The sequence below is a fragment of the Macaca mulatta genome, chromosome 13, assembly GCF_049350105.2.
Source record: "Macaca mulatta isolate MMU2019108-1 chromosome 13, T2T-MMU8v2.0, whole genome shotgun sequence".
NCBI classification, from domain to species: Eukaryota; Metazoa; Chordata; class Mammalia; order Primates; family Cercopithecidae; genus Macaca; species Macaca mulatta.
The window spans coordinates 56,188,642-56,202,670 of record NC_133418.1 but is presented as its reverse complement, the minus strand read 5'-3'; the positions used below and the strand labels follow the sequence as shown (position 1 = coordinate 56,202,670).

At 34.4% G+C, this 14,029-nt stretch overlaps 1 protein-coding gene across 2 annotated transcripts in view; it reads left to right on the top strand.

Moving 5' to 3' along the window:
- Positions 1 to 14,029, top strand: part of APLF (aprataxin and PNKP like factor) — a 95,430-nt gene that overhangs the window by 76,051 nt on the left and 5,350 nt on the right. The window contains exon 9 of one of the 2 annotated variants that reach the window (XM_015112593.3): positions 9,617 to 9,663. The exons of the other annotated variant lie outside the window; for it this stretch is intronic. Within the exon in view, the coding sequence (XP_014968079.2) occupies positions 9,617 to 9,663 (47 nt within the window). The remainder of the gene's footprint in view (positions 1 to 9,616; positions 9,664 to 14,029) is intronic. 2 annotated transcript variants of the gene reach the window in all.

Below are 14,029 nucleotides of genomic sequence, written 5' to 3'. Positions count from 1 at the left end.
CCAGCACTGTGGGAGGCTGAGGCGGGCAAATCACCTGAGGTCAGGAGTTCAAGACCAGCCTGTCCAACATGGTGAAACCCCGTCTCTACTAAAAATTAATTGATGTGGTGATGCACACCTGTAGTCCCAGCTACTCGGGAGGCTGAGGCAGGAGAATCACTTGAACCCAGGAGGTGGAGGTTACAGGGAGCTGAGATCACACCACTGTACTCCAACTTGGGTGACAGAATGAGACTCCATCTGAAAAAAAAAAAAAAAGTATAGTCAAAGTTGACAGCACCTTAATCCATTTTTATAGGTTCTGCATATATAGAAAGTAACTTATCATTTGCCATGCTTACAGTTCTTTAATTGTGTATAAGAATATGATCTTGGAAAAAAAGTATCTTAAATATTAATCACTTGCTACACAGTTTTATATATGACTTGGCTATAATTTTTTTAAACTTCATTTAGAAATAACAGTAACAACATCAATTATATTCATGTAGGCTTGACAAAATTTACTGGAATGTCTTCTGTGGTTTTGTTTTTCTTTTTCATTTATTTTAATGTGCATTCATTTTCATAATAATAAATTTGTTCTTTGTTATATTTACTGTTAATTACACATAGATAAAAATTTTCAGAGTTCTTTTGGCATACATAGTAAATTGTAGTTATTATCAGGTAACAAATGAGTACTTTTTACTATTTTATGCTGGTTTACTTGATTTTTATTTAATAAAGACTGTATTTAAACATTTTCCTTTTTCTTCTGAATTTTGAGACCTAGATATGTGATAATAATGGGATTTATGGTTTTGCTTTGGGTTTTAAAATACATACTGAATTTCAAAAATGCAAGATAAACTAGTTTGTTTTGATGGGACAAAAATATAGTATGTTCATGTCTTCAGTGGGTAAATATTGAGCATCTAAAGTGTTCTAGTCACTGATCTAGGAGCTGATGTAAAACAGTTTTTTTTTTTTTTCTCTTCAGCTTTTATTTTGAGTTCTGGGGTACATGTGCAGGATGCACAGCTTTGTTACATAGGTAAACATTTACCACGATGGGTTGCTGCACAGATCAACCCGTCACCTAGGTATTAAGCACAGCATCCATTAGCTATTCTTCCTGATGCTCTCCCTCCGCCTATGCCCCCACCACCCACCACCCACCACCGACGGGACCCAGTGTGTGTTGTTCCACCCAGTGTGTCCATGCGTTCTCATTGTTCAGCTCCCACTTGTGAGTGAGAACATATGGTGTTTGGCTTTTAAACAGTTCTTTAGGTTCATTTACAATCATGGTGTTAAGTTAGCAAATCTTTGGAAGTAAATACAACTAAAAACTATTACTCTGTTGTTGCTACCACTGTCTAGGTACTCCTTTATGACAAAGTGATAAAGTGTTTTTAAATTAGCAGACTTAGGTTCTAGTTATGGTTATGCTAATTCTGTAGCATGACTTTGCATCAGCTAGTTGATTTTCCTGGGTTTCAGTTTCTTGTGAAAACATGAAAAATACAGAGGTAGATTGCTTGTGCTCTGGGGGGTCTTCAATTCACTATGGAGAAATCTAGAGCAGAGAGCAGTAGCTTCATATTCATAAAGTCAGCTCAGTTATGTGCGTGGCTACCCTTCCTTAGCCTTCTTTTCTGTCTCCTCTTTTTCTTCCGTACTTGTAAATATTACAGAGCCACAGGGCTCAGTTCTCAGATGTCTTCCTTTCTGTTCTTATTTCTTAGGTGAGCTAATTCAATTTAATGGTTCAGATTCATATGTTTAAATGCCTCCACTTTCTATAATAGGTAGATCAAACTTACCACCTCTAAGTCAGAACTCTTGATTTTTATCATGAAAACAACTCTTTTGCAAGTGTTCTTTACCTCTGTAAATGACTCCACCATTCACATAGTACTCAGGTGCTTCAGCAAGAAGCACCTTTGACTCTTCTCTTTCCTTCACATCACTCATTCAATCTATCAGCAGCCCTTGCCATTTTAACCTTTGAAATATAATAGGAGCCTGCTCATTTCTTAGGTCTCTACCTTCACCCTCTAGCACCCCAGTCATAACCACCATCCTCTCTTGCCTGGAATACTGCAGTAGTTTCCCAACATCCCTGTTTTCTCTTTTGTCCTCATGTAGTTCATTCTCCTCATAGCAACCGGAGCAATTCTTTAAAGATAAGTCGTTTCATGTTATCTTCTTACTCATAACTTTCCAGTGGCTTCCTATAACAAACTTTATCATGGCTTACAAGTTCTCTGACTTCATTTCCTACTATTTTCCTTTTTACTCATTCCCCTTGAAGTGTATCAGTCTTCATTATGTTTTTGTGTTTTACCCAATATCCTAGCTTGTTTTCACATCAGGGCCTTAACAAATGTAAGGACATTTGCTATTTCCTCTTCCTGAAGTGTTCTTCCTTCAGATATGTATGTGATATACTTCCTCAGAAATGCCATCTCTGACCTCTCTACCTATACGTTCAGTCACTCTCTATGTCCCTCTCTTTATTTTTCTTCATAGCAATCACTTCCTGAAATTATAAATACATATTTGTTTCCTGTCTTATCCACCAGCATATAAACCCCGTGAAAGCAGAGACTCTCTGCTTGTTTACTACTAACTGAGTCTCTGGAACCTAGAACAGCGCTTGGCATATAGTAGGTATTCAGTGAATTTTTATTGTTAGAGTGAAATGGATGGCAATAGGACTGTTATTTATTTCTGTTTAAACATTGTTTGTAGGAGCATCATCAGGCAATATTAGAAAGGGCCAAATTTTCCATTGGTTCATTATAATTACAAGGATTTATAACTTTGTCATAATGTAAAAATTTATAAACCACTATGTCCTTACAGTATTTAAATATGCTGTTATCTAAATTTTTGTTACTTAGGCACCTACATCATTAAAATCAGAATAATGTTTTTGAAAATACATATTTTAAAATATAACAGCTCACAAAAATCTGATGTAGTTATGGTTGTATAGCTTTATGTTTAGGTCTCAAACTGTTAATAATTAACAACAATGAAAAAAACAAAAAGGACTTTGAGACAGACTGAATTACAGAAAATGCCATTTGAGAAAAAGGTTGATGTAAATCTTTTATGAATGAGCTCTGATTAAGTAATCCCCTTCATTGTTAGGAAAAAGATCTTGTGGAATTTGGCATTGCCTTTGAAAGTTCAAATGCTCATATTCCCCTGAAGAGCTGTACAGAGTTGCCATTTAGCTTTGACTTAGGGTTACATGCAAAAGGTATTTTGCCTTGTTATGAAATAACTGACTTTTGAAAATGGAATATGCATAGACGGATGTTAGAAAATATTATATAAATGTGTGAGATATGACAGGGAAAATATTCAACAGGAATTTTATATATTATTGAAGGAAAAATTCAGCTATTTAATATTAATTGACAGTGATTTTTACTAGCACATAGGATTTCTAGCCGTTGTTGGATATCTTAAAATTGATTTTTATGTCTATCTGAATAACTGATATCTCTAAAATGCTTAATAGCATACAGATTTTTATACACACTACTTTAACCCTTGGAACAATCTTATTTGAGGTAGACAGTGTTATCCCTCCTTTTCAGATGAGGAAAGAGAGTTGGTTCAAAGGAGTTGCCCTAACTTGTACAACAATAAATTGTAGAATTTGAATTAGGCTCAGCTCTTCTGATCCTAAAATCTGAGCTCCTTCCACAACAAAATGCTGGTGATCCAAAGTTTAAATTGCCAGATGAGAACAGGCCCAAGACACTGGGGCATCTATGTCTTCAGCATTCGTGAAGGACTCCTGGTGTTTCTGGTTGACCTGAGTGATTGATTGACTAGAGCTAAGTGTCTTACAATGCTGAGCAGTCTGTATCTCAGGAATCTGATTGCAATAGAGTCAGATTAATATGAGTGTCATATTTTCATTGTTTCCTGAGGAAGTAATATGCAGTGTTAATGGCAGGAAGTTCTGACATATTTTAGTCTTGGGTTTGTGTAACACGATTCAATGAGTACTTTGATTGTTAACTTTATAGGTGTGAGTGCAGAGAAATTTCAGCACATTGACAGTATATTTAACCTAATGAGAATAGCCATTCTCTGGAATATATCCCACAGAAAAACTGTTTTTCAAAGGGTAGCTTTCTGAAAATCATTAAAATCTATAGATTAGGGTTTACTAAAAATAAAAAATTATAAGTGTTAGCATTAACTCGAGAAAGTTTTAGTCCAGAAATTATTAGAAACTGTTTTTTGTACTCCAACCAATGAGCGTTTTAAACTTCTGGTTTGTGTTGCAAATGATGGAATCCATGTAAGTGTCCATCAGTGGATGAAGGGGTAAAAAAAAATGTGGTATATATATACAATGGAATATAATTCAGCCTTTAAAAAGATGGAAATGATATCGTTTGTGATAAGGTAGATGAACCTAGAGAACATTATGTTAAGTGAAATATGCCAGGCACAGAAAGGCAAATACCACATGGTATCACTTATATGTAGAATCTAAGAACTTCCCACGCATAGAAGAGGAATGGTGGTTACTATAGGCTGGGAGGAGGGGTGGGTTGGAGAGGTATTGGTCAAAGGATATAAAACTCATTTTGAAAACTCATGTGTAAGATTATTTTAAAACATTTTTTGAAGGAAAAAGGTTGATTATATTCTAGTAGATGGATTGATCTGTGAAAACTATAATTGAAAACCAGCTGGAGAGACGTACATTTGTAGGTGCTATAAAAGACATTAAAAAGTTTAAGAAAAATCTCATGCCCTCCAGCTGCTCATTTGACAGATGATAGAGATAATGCATACATGTACAAGTGTGTGTTTGTGTGTGTGCTGAAAATTTAGATGACAGGACAAGAAATGGCATGGTAGGTACGAAGTGGTAAACATAGACAATACATTCTGGAGCTATTTCCCAGTGATTACCAAAGTTACTTTCATGAAGGAGACACGATTTGAACTTAGGTAGTAGTACAGTCAGAATATACTTGGCAAAAAGAGCTATGAACAAGTTCCTAAAAATGATGGGGAAAAAATCACAAAGTACTCCCCTAGAGTAGAAACAAAAGATTGAGCTGCTAGTAAAGGTTGGCACTGAGATTATGAAGGACCTTGAAGGAAAAGATAATTTAAGAAATTTAACTTTCAGAAGACTCAATTTATCATTTCCATTTTTATGTAAACTAAACATATCTAAAATTTGTTTTTGAGTGTGTGATTTTGTGTGTGATAAACTATCTTTTCTGTTTGGGCTCATTTTCTTATTAAAGTCCATCTATTCTGTGAGTTGTATTTATCATCAAAGAGAATAAATACCCCAACAGCAAATTTTTGAGCCTGTCATAGATATTCTTTTCCTTCAGTTTCGGTGAAATAGCTGGCAACGTTTTATTGATACTATTTCTTTTGCTTTAGGTTGGAAGTTCATTGTCCAGTTGAAAAACACCAACTCAGCTAGTTTCTTTGGTCTGCATTATAGTCTTTTACCTGTCTTTTTATGAAAAGAGCAAGTTCTAGGAAAAGATGGAAGATTCTCAAAGAAGCAATTTTCCCCTTCTAAGGCAAATGAAAACCTGTACATGTACCTGAAAATTTTTTCCTATTTTTAAAATATAAAATTTCACATTACATTTTCTGCTCTTCCTGTTTGGAATGACTAAATGTAACACTTCTTTCATAGTTTTTTGTTCACTTATTCTGAAATGGCTTGCCTTTTCCTAAGTAGTGTGTGAGGTTGGCAGATGTAGATGGTGCATACGAGTGCAACTGTAAATGTTTTCCAAGGTAATAGAGAATGAGGAACTACCTTCTGAAACTTTAAGTTGAACCCCAGTCCCCCACTTTGTGATACTCTGTCTTCACTCTCTCTTTTTAAAAAGTTACTCTCCTTTTTAATCTTTCTAGCCTGACAACTGATATCAGCAGTTGTTTAATTGGTATTTGGTGCTTAAACCATAGTTGAGTCTCTAACTCCTTAGGTTTCATTACTGTACTTTATTTAAAAAGCCTGACATTTAGTTACTTGCGCAATTCTAAAGCAGCTTTTGAAGTAGCAAACAATTAAGACTATATTTAACTTTTCAGTTATCCTACTTAACTGTTAAGGGCAAAGCAGGAAAAGACAACTGCTTGGTACCTGAAGCAAACATTAAAAGAAGGAGGAAAAGCCTTACTCTGAAATGATTGTAGATAGATAATAACAGTAAGGCAGCCATATATAATGTTAACACTTGAAAAATCTTGATGAAGTTTTGATGAATTTCAGTGTACTAGTCTTGGTTGCTTTTTAAAGTAGGTATGACATTTTTTCAAAATAACATGTTACTGGAAATAATCTCAAATGACTAGTAACCATTTTTTCTAAAGTAAAGATGAAAAATATCTTTGGTATTAATGTTTCCCATTTTTATCTTTCTCCATTCCTGATGCCCAGCATTAATTATACTTTAATAAAGACTGGATTTAATTAAGTCAGTGGCCTGCACCAGCATGGTCAGTGTAGGAAAGATCTTCCCACAAATCATCACCATAGCTTTGTTCATTTGCAGCTGTCTTCACAACTAAGTTGTCCAGCTTAATTTTTTCAAGTTTAAATTTCTTTTTCATCAAAAGGTCAAATTTGGGTTAATTATGCTAAACACACAATCTTGTATAGAATCTTTTTTCCACTTTTCAAAACTGTTGAATTAGGACCTTAATTAACTGTGGAGTTACACTTTTGCACTGTGTTTAATGCTCGCATTGCAGGAAAAGTTACCAGAAAGAAGAGAGATTAGGAATGAGTGTCACACTGACACAAGGCCTGGCATGTAATAAGTATTCTGTAACTGTTTCTTGAACTAATAATGAAGGCATCAAAGGCTGACATTATTTACCACCTACCAAGCCCTTAGATTAAAGACCATTGTGCATTATCTCATGAATCCTCACAACAGCTTCATGTGAGTATGGGTTCTGTTGTTATCCCCCTTTTACAAATGGGAAAACTGAAGCTCAGACAGCATGCACGAAGGTGGCTGAGTTAGGATTCTAATGGGGTCTTTCTGACTGTAGTCACTAACCTCACACTTTCAATCATAGCATTTCTACCTATAGAATGTTTTACTTCGTTTGAGAGTCACTTCATAAGAAAGAGGGTGTTTAGTTGTTGGTTTGGGGAGCATTAATTGTAATTAATCTTGGCTGAGAAGAGAGGATCTCCCTTTTCTTGGTTTTTGAATTGAAACTGTTGTCCAATATGATAGCCACTAGCCACATGTGGCTATTTACATTTAAATATGAATTAACTAAATACAATTTAAAATTCATTTTCTCAGCTTTATTACCCATATTTCAAGTGTTCAGCAGTCACATACAGTTAGTGGCTTTATTGGACAACACAGAGCAATTTCCCTCATCACAAAAAGTTCTCTGTTGGATAGCATTACAGAGGCTCCAGGGTTATCAGTTGAAACTCTTCAAAGTAATACTACTTAAAACCTATCTTGGAAAATAGATTTCATGATTATTACAGCTCTCAAAAGCAGTACCACTGTATATTTCTTGGGTTTTATAAATTAATTTAAATTTGTATATTTGTAATTACTTCCTAATACCCAACAACTTATGATGGAGGGACAGGAAATTAGGATGGGCTGAGTGGCCCATACCTGCAGTCCCAGCTGTGCGCAAGAGGCTGAGGTGGGAGGATCACCTGAGCTCCGGAGTTTGAGGCTGCCGTGAGCTATGATTGTGCCCTGCAGTCTAGCCTGGGTAACAGAGTGAGACCTGTCTCTAAGATAGATGGATGGATGGATAGATAGATAGATAGATAGATAGATAGATAGATAGATAGACAGACAGACAAAGGAAGTTAATATTTGGAGCAAATATAATAGGCAGTGCTGGAAACAAGACACATTTTTCAAGCAGATGGTTCTATGGTGTTAGAAATTATTTTACTTTGTTTACTAATATCACAATAGTGTCGAAGGCACAGAGGAAATACAATATTTTTAAAGTATAATTTTTATTATGAAATATTTTAAACACACTATACTTTTTTAAATGGTGAAAAAGAGCAGTTGGATAAATTTTTTTACAATAGACTCATAAAGGAATTTATAAGTGGGACATTTAATCACCTGATTATTTCAGAGATATTTTAAGAATGTAGTCCACAATTTTGCCTGGACGTCTGTCTTAATATGGTCATCACCCAAGTTGGAAAGCACAAACCCTGGGCATGAACTTCATCTCCTTAGGCTCACATTGCTCATCGGTCACCTGGAGGAGGCAGAGTATCTGCTCTGAGATCATTCCTAGGACATATTTACATCCTATGACTCAGACTAGGTTCAGGGCTAGAGATCCACTTCCTGAGACTGGCCATTTTTCTCCATTGCAGTAGATGTGGAATTACAGGGTTGAATGGGAGGATTTATAGAAAAATTTAAAGTCATATTTTACCTGTTATATAATTTTTTTAAAAATTGCCTTACTTGTCCTATGAAAAGATTTAAAAAATGAAGAACAAATGTTATTTCGCCTGAGAAAGGGAAGATTTAAGGCTTAACTTAGTTCCTGTGCCCTAAAAGATATATTATAAGGAATATTTCCTATCTTCACAGAAGGTGTTATTATTATTCAGTGAAAAAAATGCTTGTTTAATGTCTGCCTTGCTCCTGCCCCCAGACTCTGTCTCCTTAGGGGCAAGAATGTGTATCTGGTTAAATATTTTATCCTCAGTGCCTGCTTAGAGCCAGAATATAGTGAAACATTCAGCCAATATTTGCTGAATGAACAAATGAACATTTATCATGTAAAAATAATAACTCCTGACACAGGTATATTTGAAAGTTGTCACCTCAGCACATATCTGTTGTTAGTGTACCCCAGCTCTGCTTCGTCAGTTCCCTAAGAAAGGGGTACCAGACAGTTTGGTCATGATGAACCAGTTGCCTTGGATTTTACTGCTGGGACATTTGGAGAATGTCTTGTACATGTAGGGTACCCAAACATTTGTTTAACAAAATAATAGAAGGGGCCATAAGTATGTGTAATCAAAAATAGATCTTCAAACACTAATTTTTGTTTGACTTCAGAGTATGTTATCTGAATTTATCAACAAAATTAACTTTTGTGTTTTTTTCATAACAAGTGATTGGTGTTCTTTTGAAAGAATACTGCTTTCTTTAGATTCCAGAAGAGCCTTAGAAATTTTTAATACTGTATGCTGTGTGCACATACATACTTATATACATGTTTGATATTTGTGTCATGAGTTTTGGATTCTATTTTATATTTTAATATATGTGATACATGACAGTTTAGAAATATGATATATTTTGGAAATACATATTTTGTCTTTTCCATCTTTCTAGAGTATAAGTTCTTGAGGTAAAAACTTTGTCTTCTTCATCACTCTATCTTTGCATCTAGAAATGTGCCTGGCGTGGAGTAGGCACACAGGAAATATTGTAATTAAACAACAAATGCTTTTTCATAAGAGGTCTATTGGATCCTAAGTTTGTTTGTAAGTTAGTCAGTGTTCTAGTTTAGTGTAAATAGTCATCAATTTTTAGTAATTGGAAGACTAGCTCTTATTTTTGCATTCTTCTTTCAGGAAGAATCCTCAGCACAAGATAGAATATAGACATAGTACACTTCCAGGTAAGTAATTTTACTTCAGGAAATTCAAAATGAAACCTTTAAGTGATTCTCCTATTAAACCTAGATAGTTTCCAGTTATTATGAAAATATTTTAAAATCTCTGCTTCTGTGAATTTGTTGAATTGCTGATTTTAATGATTTTTCTTAAAAAAAAAAAAACGAACAGAAAAAACAACTGCAACCCTTTTATATAGCAAATGCTTTCCCCATTGTCCACAATATATATTTACCTTGTATCTCTTAGGATTCTTTTGTTTGCAAGTACCTGAAAACAAAATCTTAAACTGGCCTAAATGATAATTGACTTCTATAACTAAAACATCCAGAGCTAGGGCTGGATTTATATAAGCTATATTGCTTTGGCTCATTAATAATGTCAATAGTGTCCCCCAGGACCCAAATGTTTTCCTTCATTCTGTCTTTAGAGGGGTCATTATCATCCTAAGGCTGGCTCCTCTTCCAGTGAGGGACTTTATGTATCCTTATTCAGCTGGGACGATAATCACCTGTAAAGAGCATAAACAACTTTGACCCTCATGATTCCAGGGAAAAATCAGAAAATTCACTTTTTATTACTGGATTAGATCACATTCTTAACCTTGATCCAATCACCATGGCCACTGATTAGTTTGTGCCACTCCTGAAACCAGAGTGGAGTCACTTTCATCAGAACCACAGCCATCTCCAATAAAAGCTAGAGCTTTGAGGAAAGGAGGAGGGGGGAGAGACACCAGAGAAGCAACCATCAAATGTCCATCTCTCCTACTTACCTCAATCTGTTTTACCTTCTGTTTCTTATGCTTCTAAACTGTAACATTTTTCTTCTTTAATAAAATCTGGCTTTTTCATATCATTCATATAATACAGAGGCTGATTCACACATAATATTTCTGCTCACAGAGTGAGAAAATAAAATGCATACTATCAAGGCTGTGCTCACTTGATTTATATGTGCATACAAACAGCTGACTTGTAATCAAGCAAGTGATGAAAGTAAATGATTTCACTATACGGGAATTCCATTTGATATTTCTTATTGAAACACACTTTAGTGCTTTAGTACTCCAGACATAAAAATATTCCCTTTATCTGAGCTAACATAGTATGGAGGTTACATGTTACATATTATACTTTCTTTACTGTGCTCGTATCTCATGATGTGGCAGTTATGGTAGTTTAAGTGTCTTCCTTTCTAGCAATAATGTAATTGTATTTGATTAAAAGTATATATTGTTCACAAATTGTAGCATTGTCCCATGCAAGAGCATTTGACACCTTTATATAACTTTATAGAAATAGGAAATATTTACCTAAAAACTATGAATACACATCATGTAACGTAGTTAAAAATATCTGAATTTTTGTTGAAAATTTCTTGAAATTATTGAAGTATTTTTTGAATGAAGGACATATTTTAAGACAATTAACTTTTTAAAGAAAAACTTTATTTTATTGAAAAGATCATTTTTAATAGAAGTATATATATTTTAAAGGAATAAGTTTAAGGCTATAGGTTTAGTCTTATATTTTTAATGTGCTTTCAGAAGTTGCTATGTGGCAATATAGTCAGAACATCTCTTACCCTACAAAATCTAAAAATTGGGGATTTTGAGTATTTCAAATAGTAAATGTTGAGGTATCATTGTATTTTTCTGATTTAGAGATACCTAATAAAGAATTCTAACATACTTGTTTTACTTGTATCCCAAATCATTAAGATTTAACAGTACCCTCAAATCTTAATCTCAGCTATGTATTGATTCATTTACTCACACATCCACATATTCATTTGTTGAATGTCTTCCATGTGAGAAAAGCTACAGAGAGATGAGAACCAGCTCATAATTGTGGTTATGGGAACCAGCTCTGGCTCTCCTCACTTGCAGTGAGATGCTCTGAAGTCTCCGGGGAAAGAGAGGGAGTACTTTCTGCTGGGGATTATCAGGTAGACTTGATATGAGAATTTTAAGTAAAAGTTGGCCTTTAAGAGGGTAGGATTTCAATCACTTTTGTTTCTTTGCTGTGTAGGAGGTTGGTATAGGACATCACAGGCAAAGTGAATAATAGATCAATCAAGGACATCAAGGTAGAAGTGTTGTAGTTGGAGTTAGCAAGTGGATCATTTTAACTGATGTGGGAAGTCTCTATAGCTGCTTTGGATGTTGCTAAAAGGGTGTATTGAAGCTAGATTATGGGAACTCTCTACGGCCAGACCAAAGACATGGGCACTTTGGCACATAATGATGAGCCAGTATTTTACCAAAATCAAGCTGGTGATAAACAGTTTGAATTAGAGAGGGGGAAGCCTGGAGATTAGTTAGGTAGAATAAAGGGCTAGAACTAGGGCAGCTGTCATGAACATGGAAAGGTTGGACTGGATATAAGAGGGATTTTTGAAGGATGAATCAAGAGGATTTACCAACTAATCAGTTGACTATGATATGGGGATGAGGTAAATGAAGTCAGGATGACTCAGGATTATAGTACACATTATCAGGAGACTGGACAAGGCACACAATAGAGAATAGGGTGAACTAGGGAGTTTTATTGTTTTTGCTTTCATTTAAACATGTTGAATTTGAGGTGGGTGTATCATAAGAACATATATAACAAGATAATGCAATTATTAATATAGTGGCAACATTAAAATAACTACATTAAACTGTTAGTGTTTAATTTCTGATTTGTAATACCTCTAAAACACTTTTATCTATAGAGTGCTTCTATACATGTAACAGTTTATATAGTGCATTCTGTTTCTTGTAGGTTTGACTCCTGTCATTTGTTATGTTTCTTGTATATATAATTGGTTTAAAATTGTATTTAACTTTCCACACTTTTTCAGAGTGCTACAATGTTTGCACAAGTTATTGAATGCTAAAGTAACCAGTGCCAGGAAGATTTTGTTTTATTCTTTTTTAGCTGCCTCACCTGTTGACAACATTTAAAGGAAATTATCATCAATATTTTATCTAATTATTGGGGTCCTCCTTTCTTGCCTCTATTATTATGTGATATGTATTATTCTAGGTGATTGATACCATTCATGACTGAAAATTTAGAATGGTCCACTGATAGCTACTTTAATGTTTCTCTATTTCTACAATTGTATACATGTACGTGCTTATATATACTTTTTTATTCAGAAGATAAAACTAAAAGATCTAGAAAGAAAGCTATTAAGGAGGCTTAGTGGGATTTACATGAAATTCTATAAACTGCTACTTAATGTGTAGAAAGCTAATGTATGGAATATGAGAAAGCCTGATGCAATGGAATTATAAAAAGAAATGAACTTTATATATAATAAAGTAGATCAGAAATATATAAAAGCTAAAATATAAATACCAACTAGTTGCTTAGTGCATTTTTAAAAAATAGTCTTTAATAATAAAATGAAGCATTATTAGAAATGTTTGTTCTTGTAAATATAGTAAATTTTCAGCTTTAGGAATATTGAGCCGAAATATTTATTTACTTAATAAAAATTAATATCCTAATTAGTCCTAAGATTTAATAGAAAATTAAAGAAAATAAAACATGAAGAATTATCAGTATTAAACTATTAATCTGCTGTGGAGCGCCTGTCATCTTAGATCTAACACCAAAAAACTATTGGTAAAAATCTGCAGTTTGGCTGGGTGTGGTGGCTCATGCCTGTAATCCCAGCACTTTGTGAGGCCAAGGCAGGAGGATCACTTGAACCCAGGAGTTCACTACCAGCCTGGGCAACAGAGTGAGACCACATCTCTACAAAAAATTAAAAAAATTAACCAGTTGTGGTTATGGGCACACCTGTGGTCCCAGCTACTTGGGAGACTGAGGTGGGAGTATCGCTTGAGCCCAGGATGTCAAAAATGCAATGACCCATGATTGTGGCACTGCACTGTGTCCTGGGCAACACAGTAACACCCTGTCTCAACAAAACAAAACAAAACACTGCAATTTGAAAAGATTTTTCTCCATGCAGAATCAACATTTCTTCCGGCATGTATGTCACACAGTATGCTCTTCAATAGTTTGAAGACTTAGTTCTTGAGATAAGAATTAATGGTGAAATTTTAAATTGTAAAAGAAATATTAGACAAAAATTTGGAATTGTCATTCTCATATTATAAATTCCTCTGCATATAAAAAATCAGAAATTACCATATTCTAATCCCTTATAGTAAATAATGAGTTGTTTTAAATATGTTAAAGATTTTATTATTTTTTCTAAAAGTTATTTTTCATAATGGTAGTTCAGTGTTACCCATCAGTGTTTACAAACCAGTGACAGCGTATTTCACCAGTTCTGGCTTTAAGTAGTCAAGCTGTCAATCCCTGTCCACATTTCATTTTACTTCACTGATTTGTAGAGAAAATG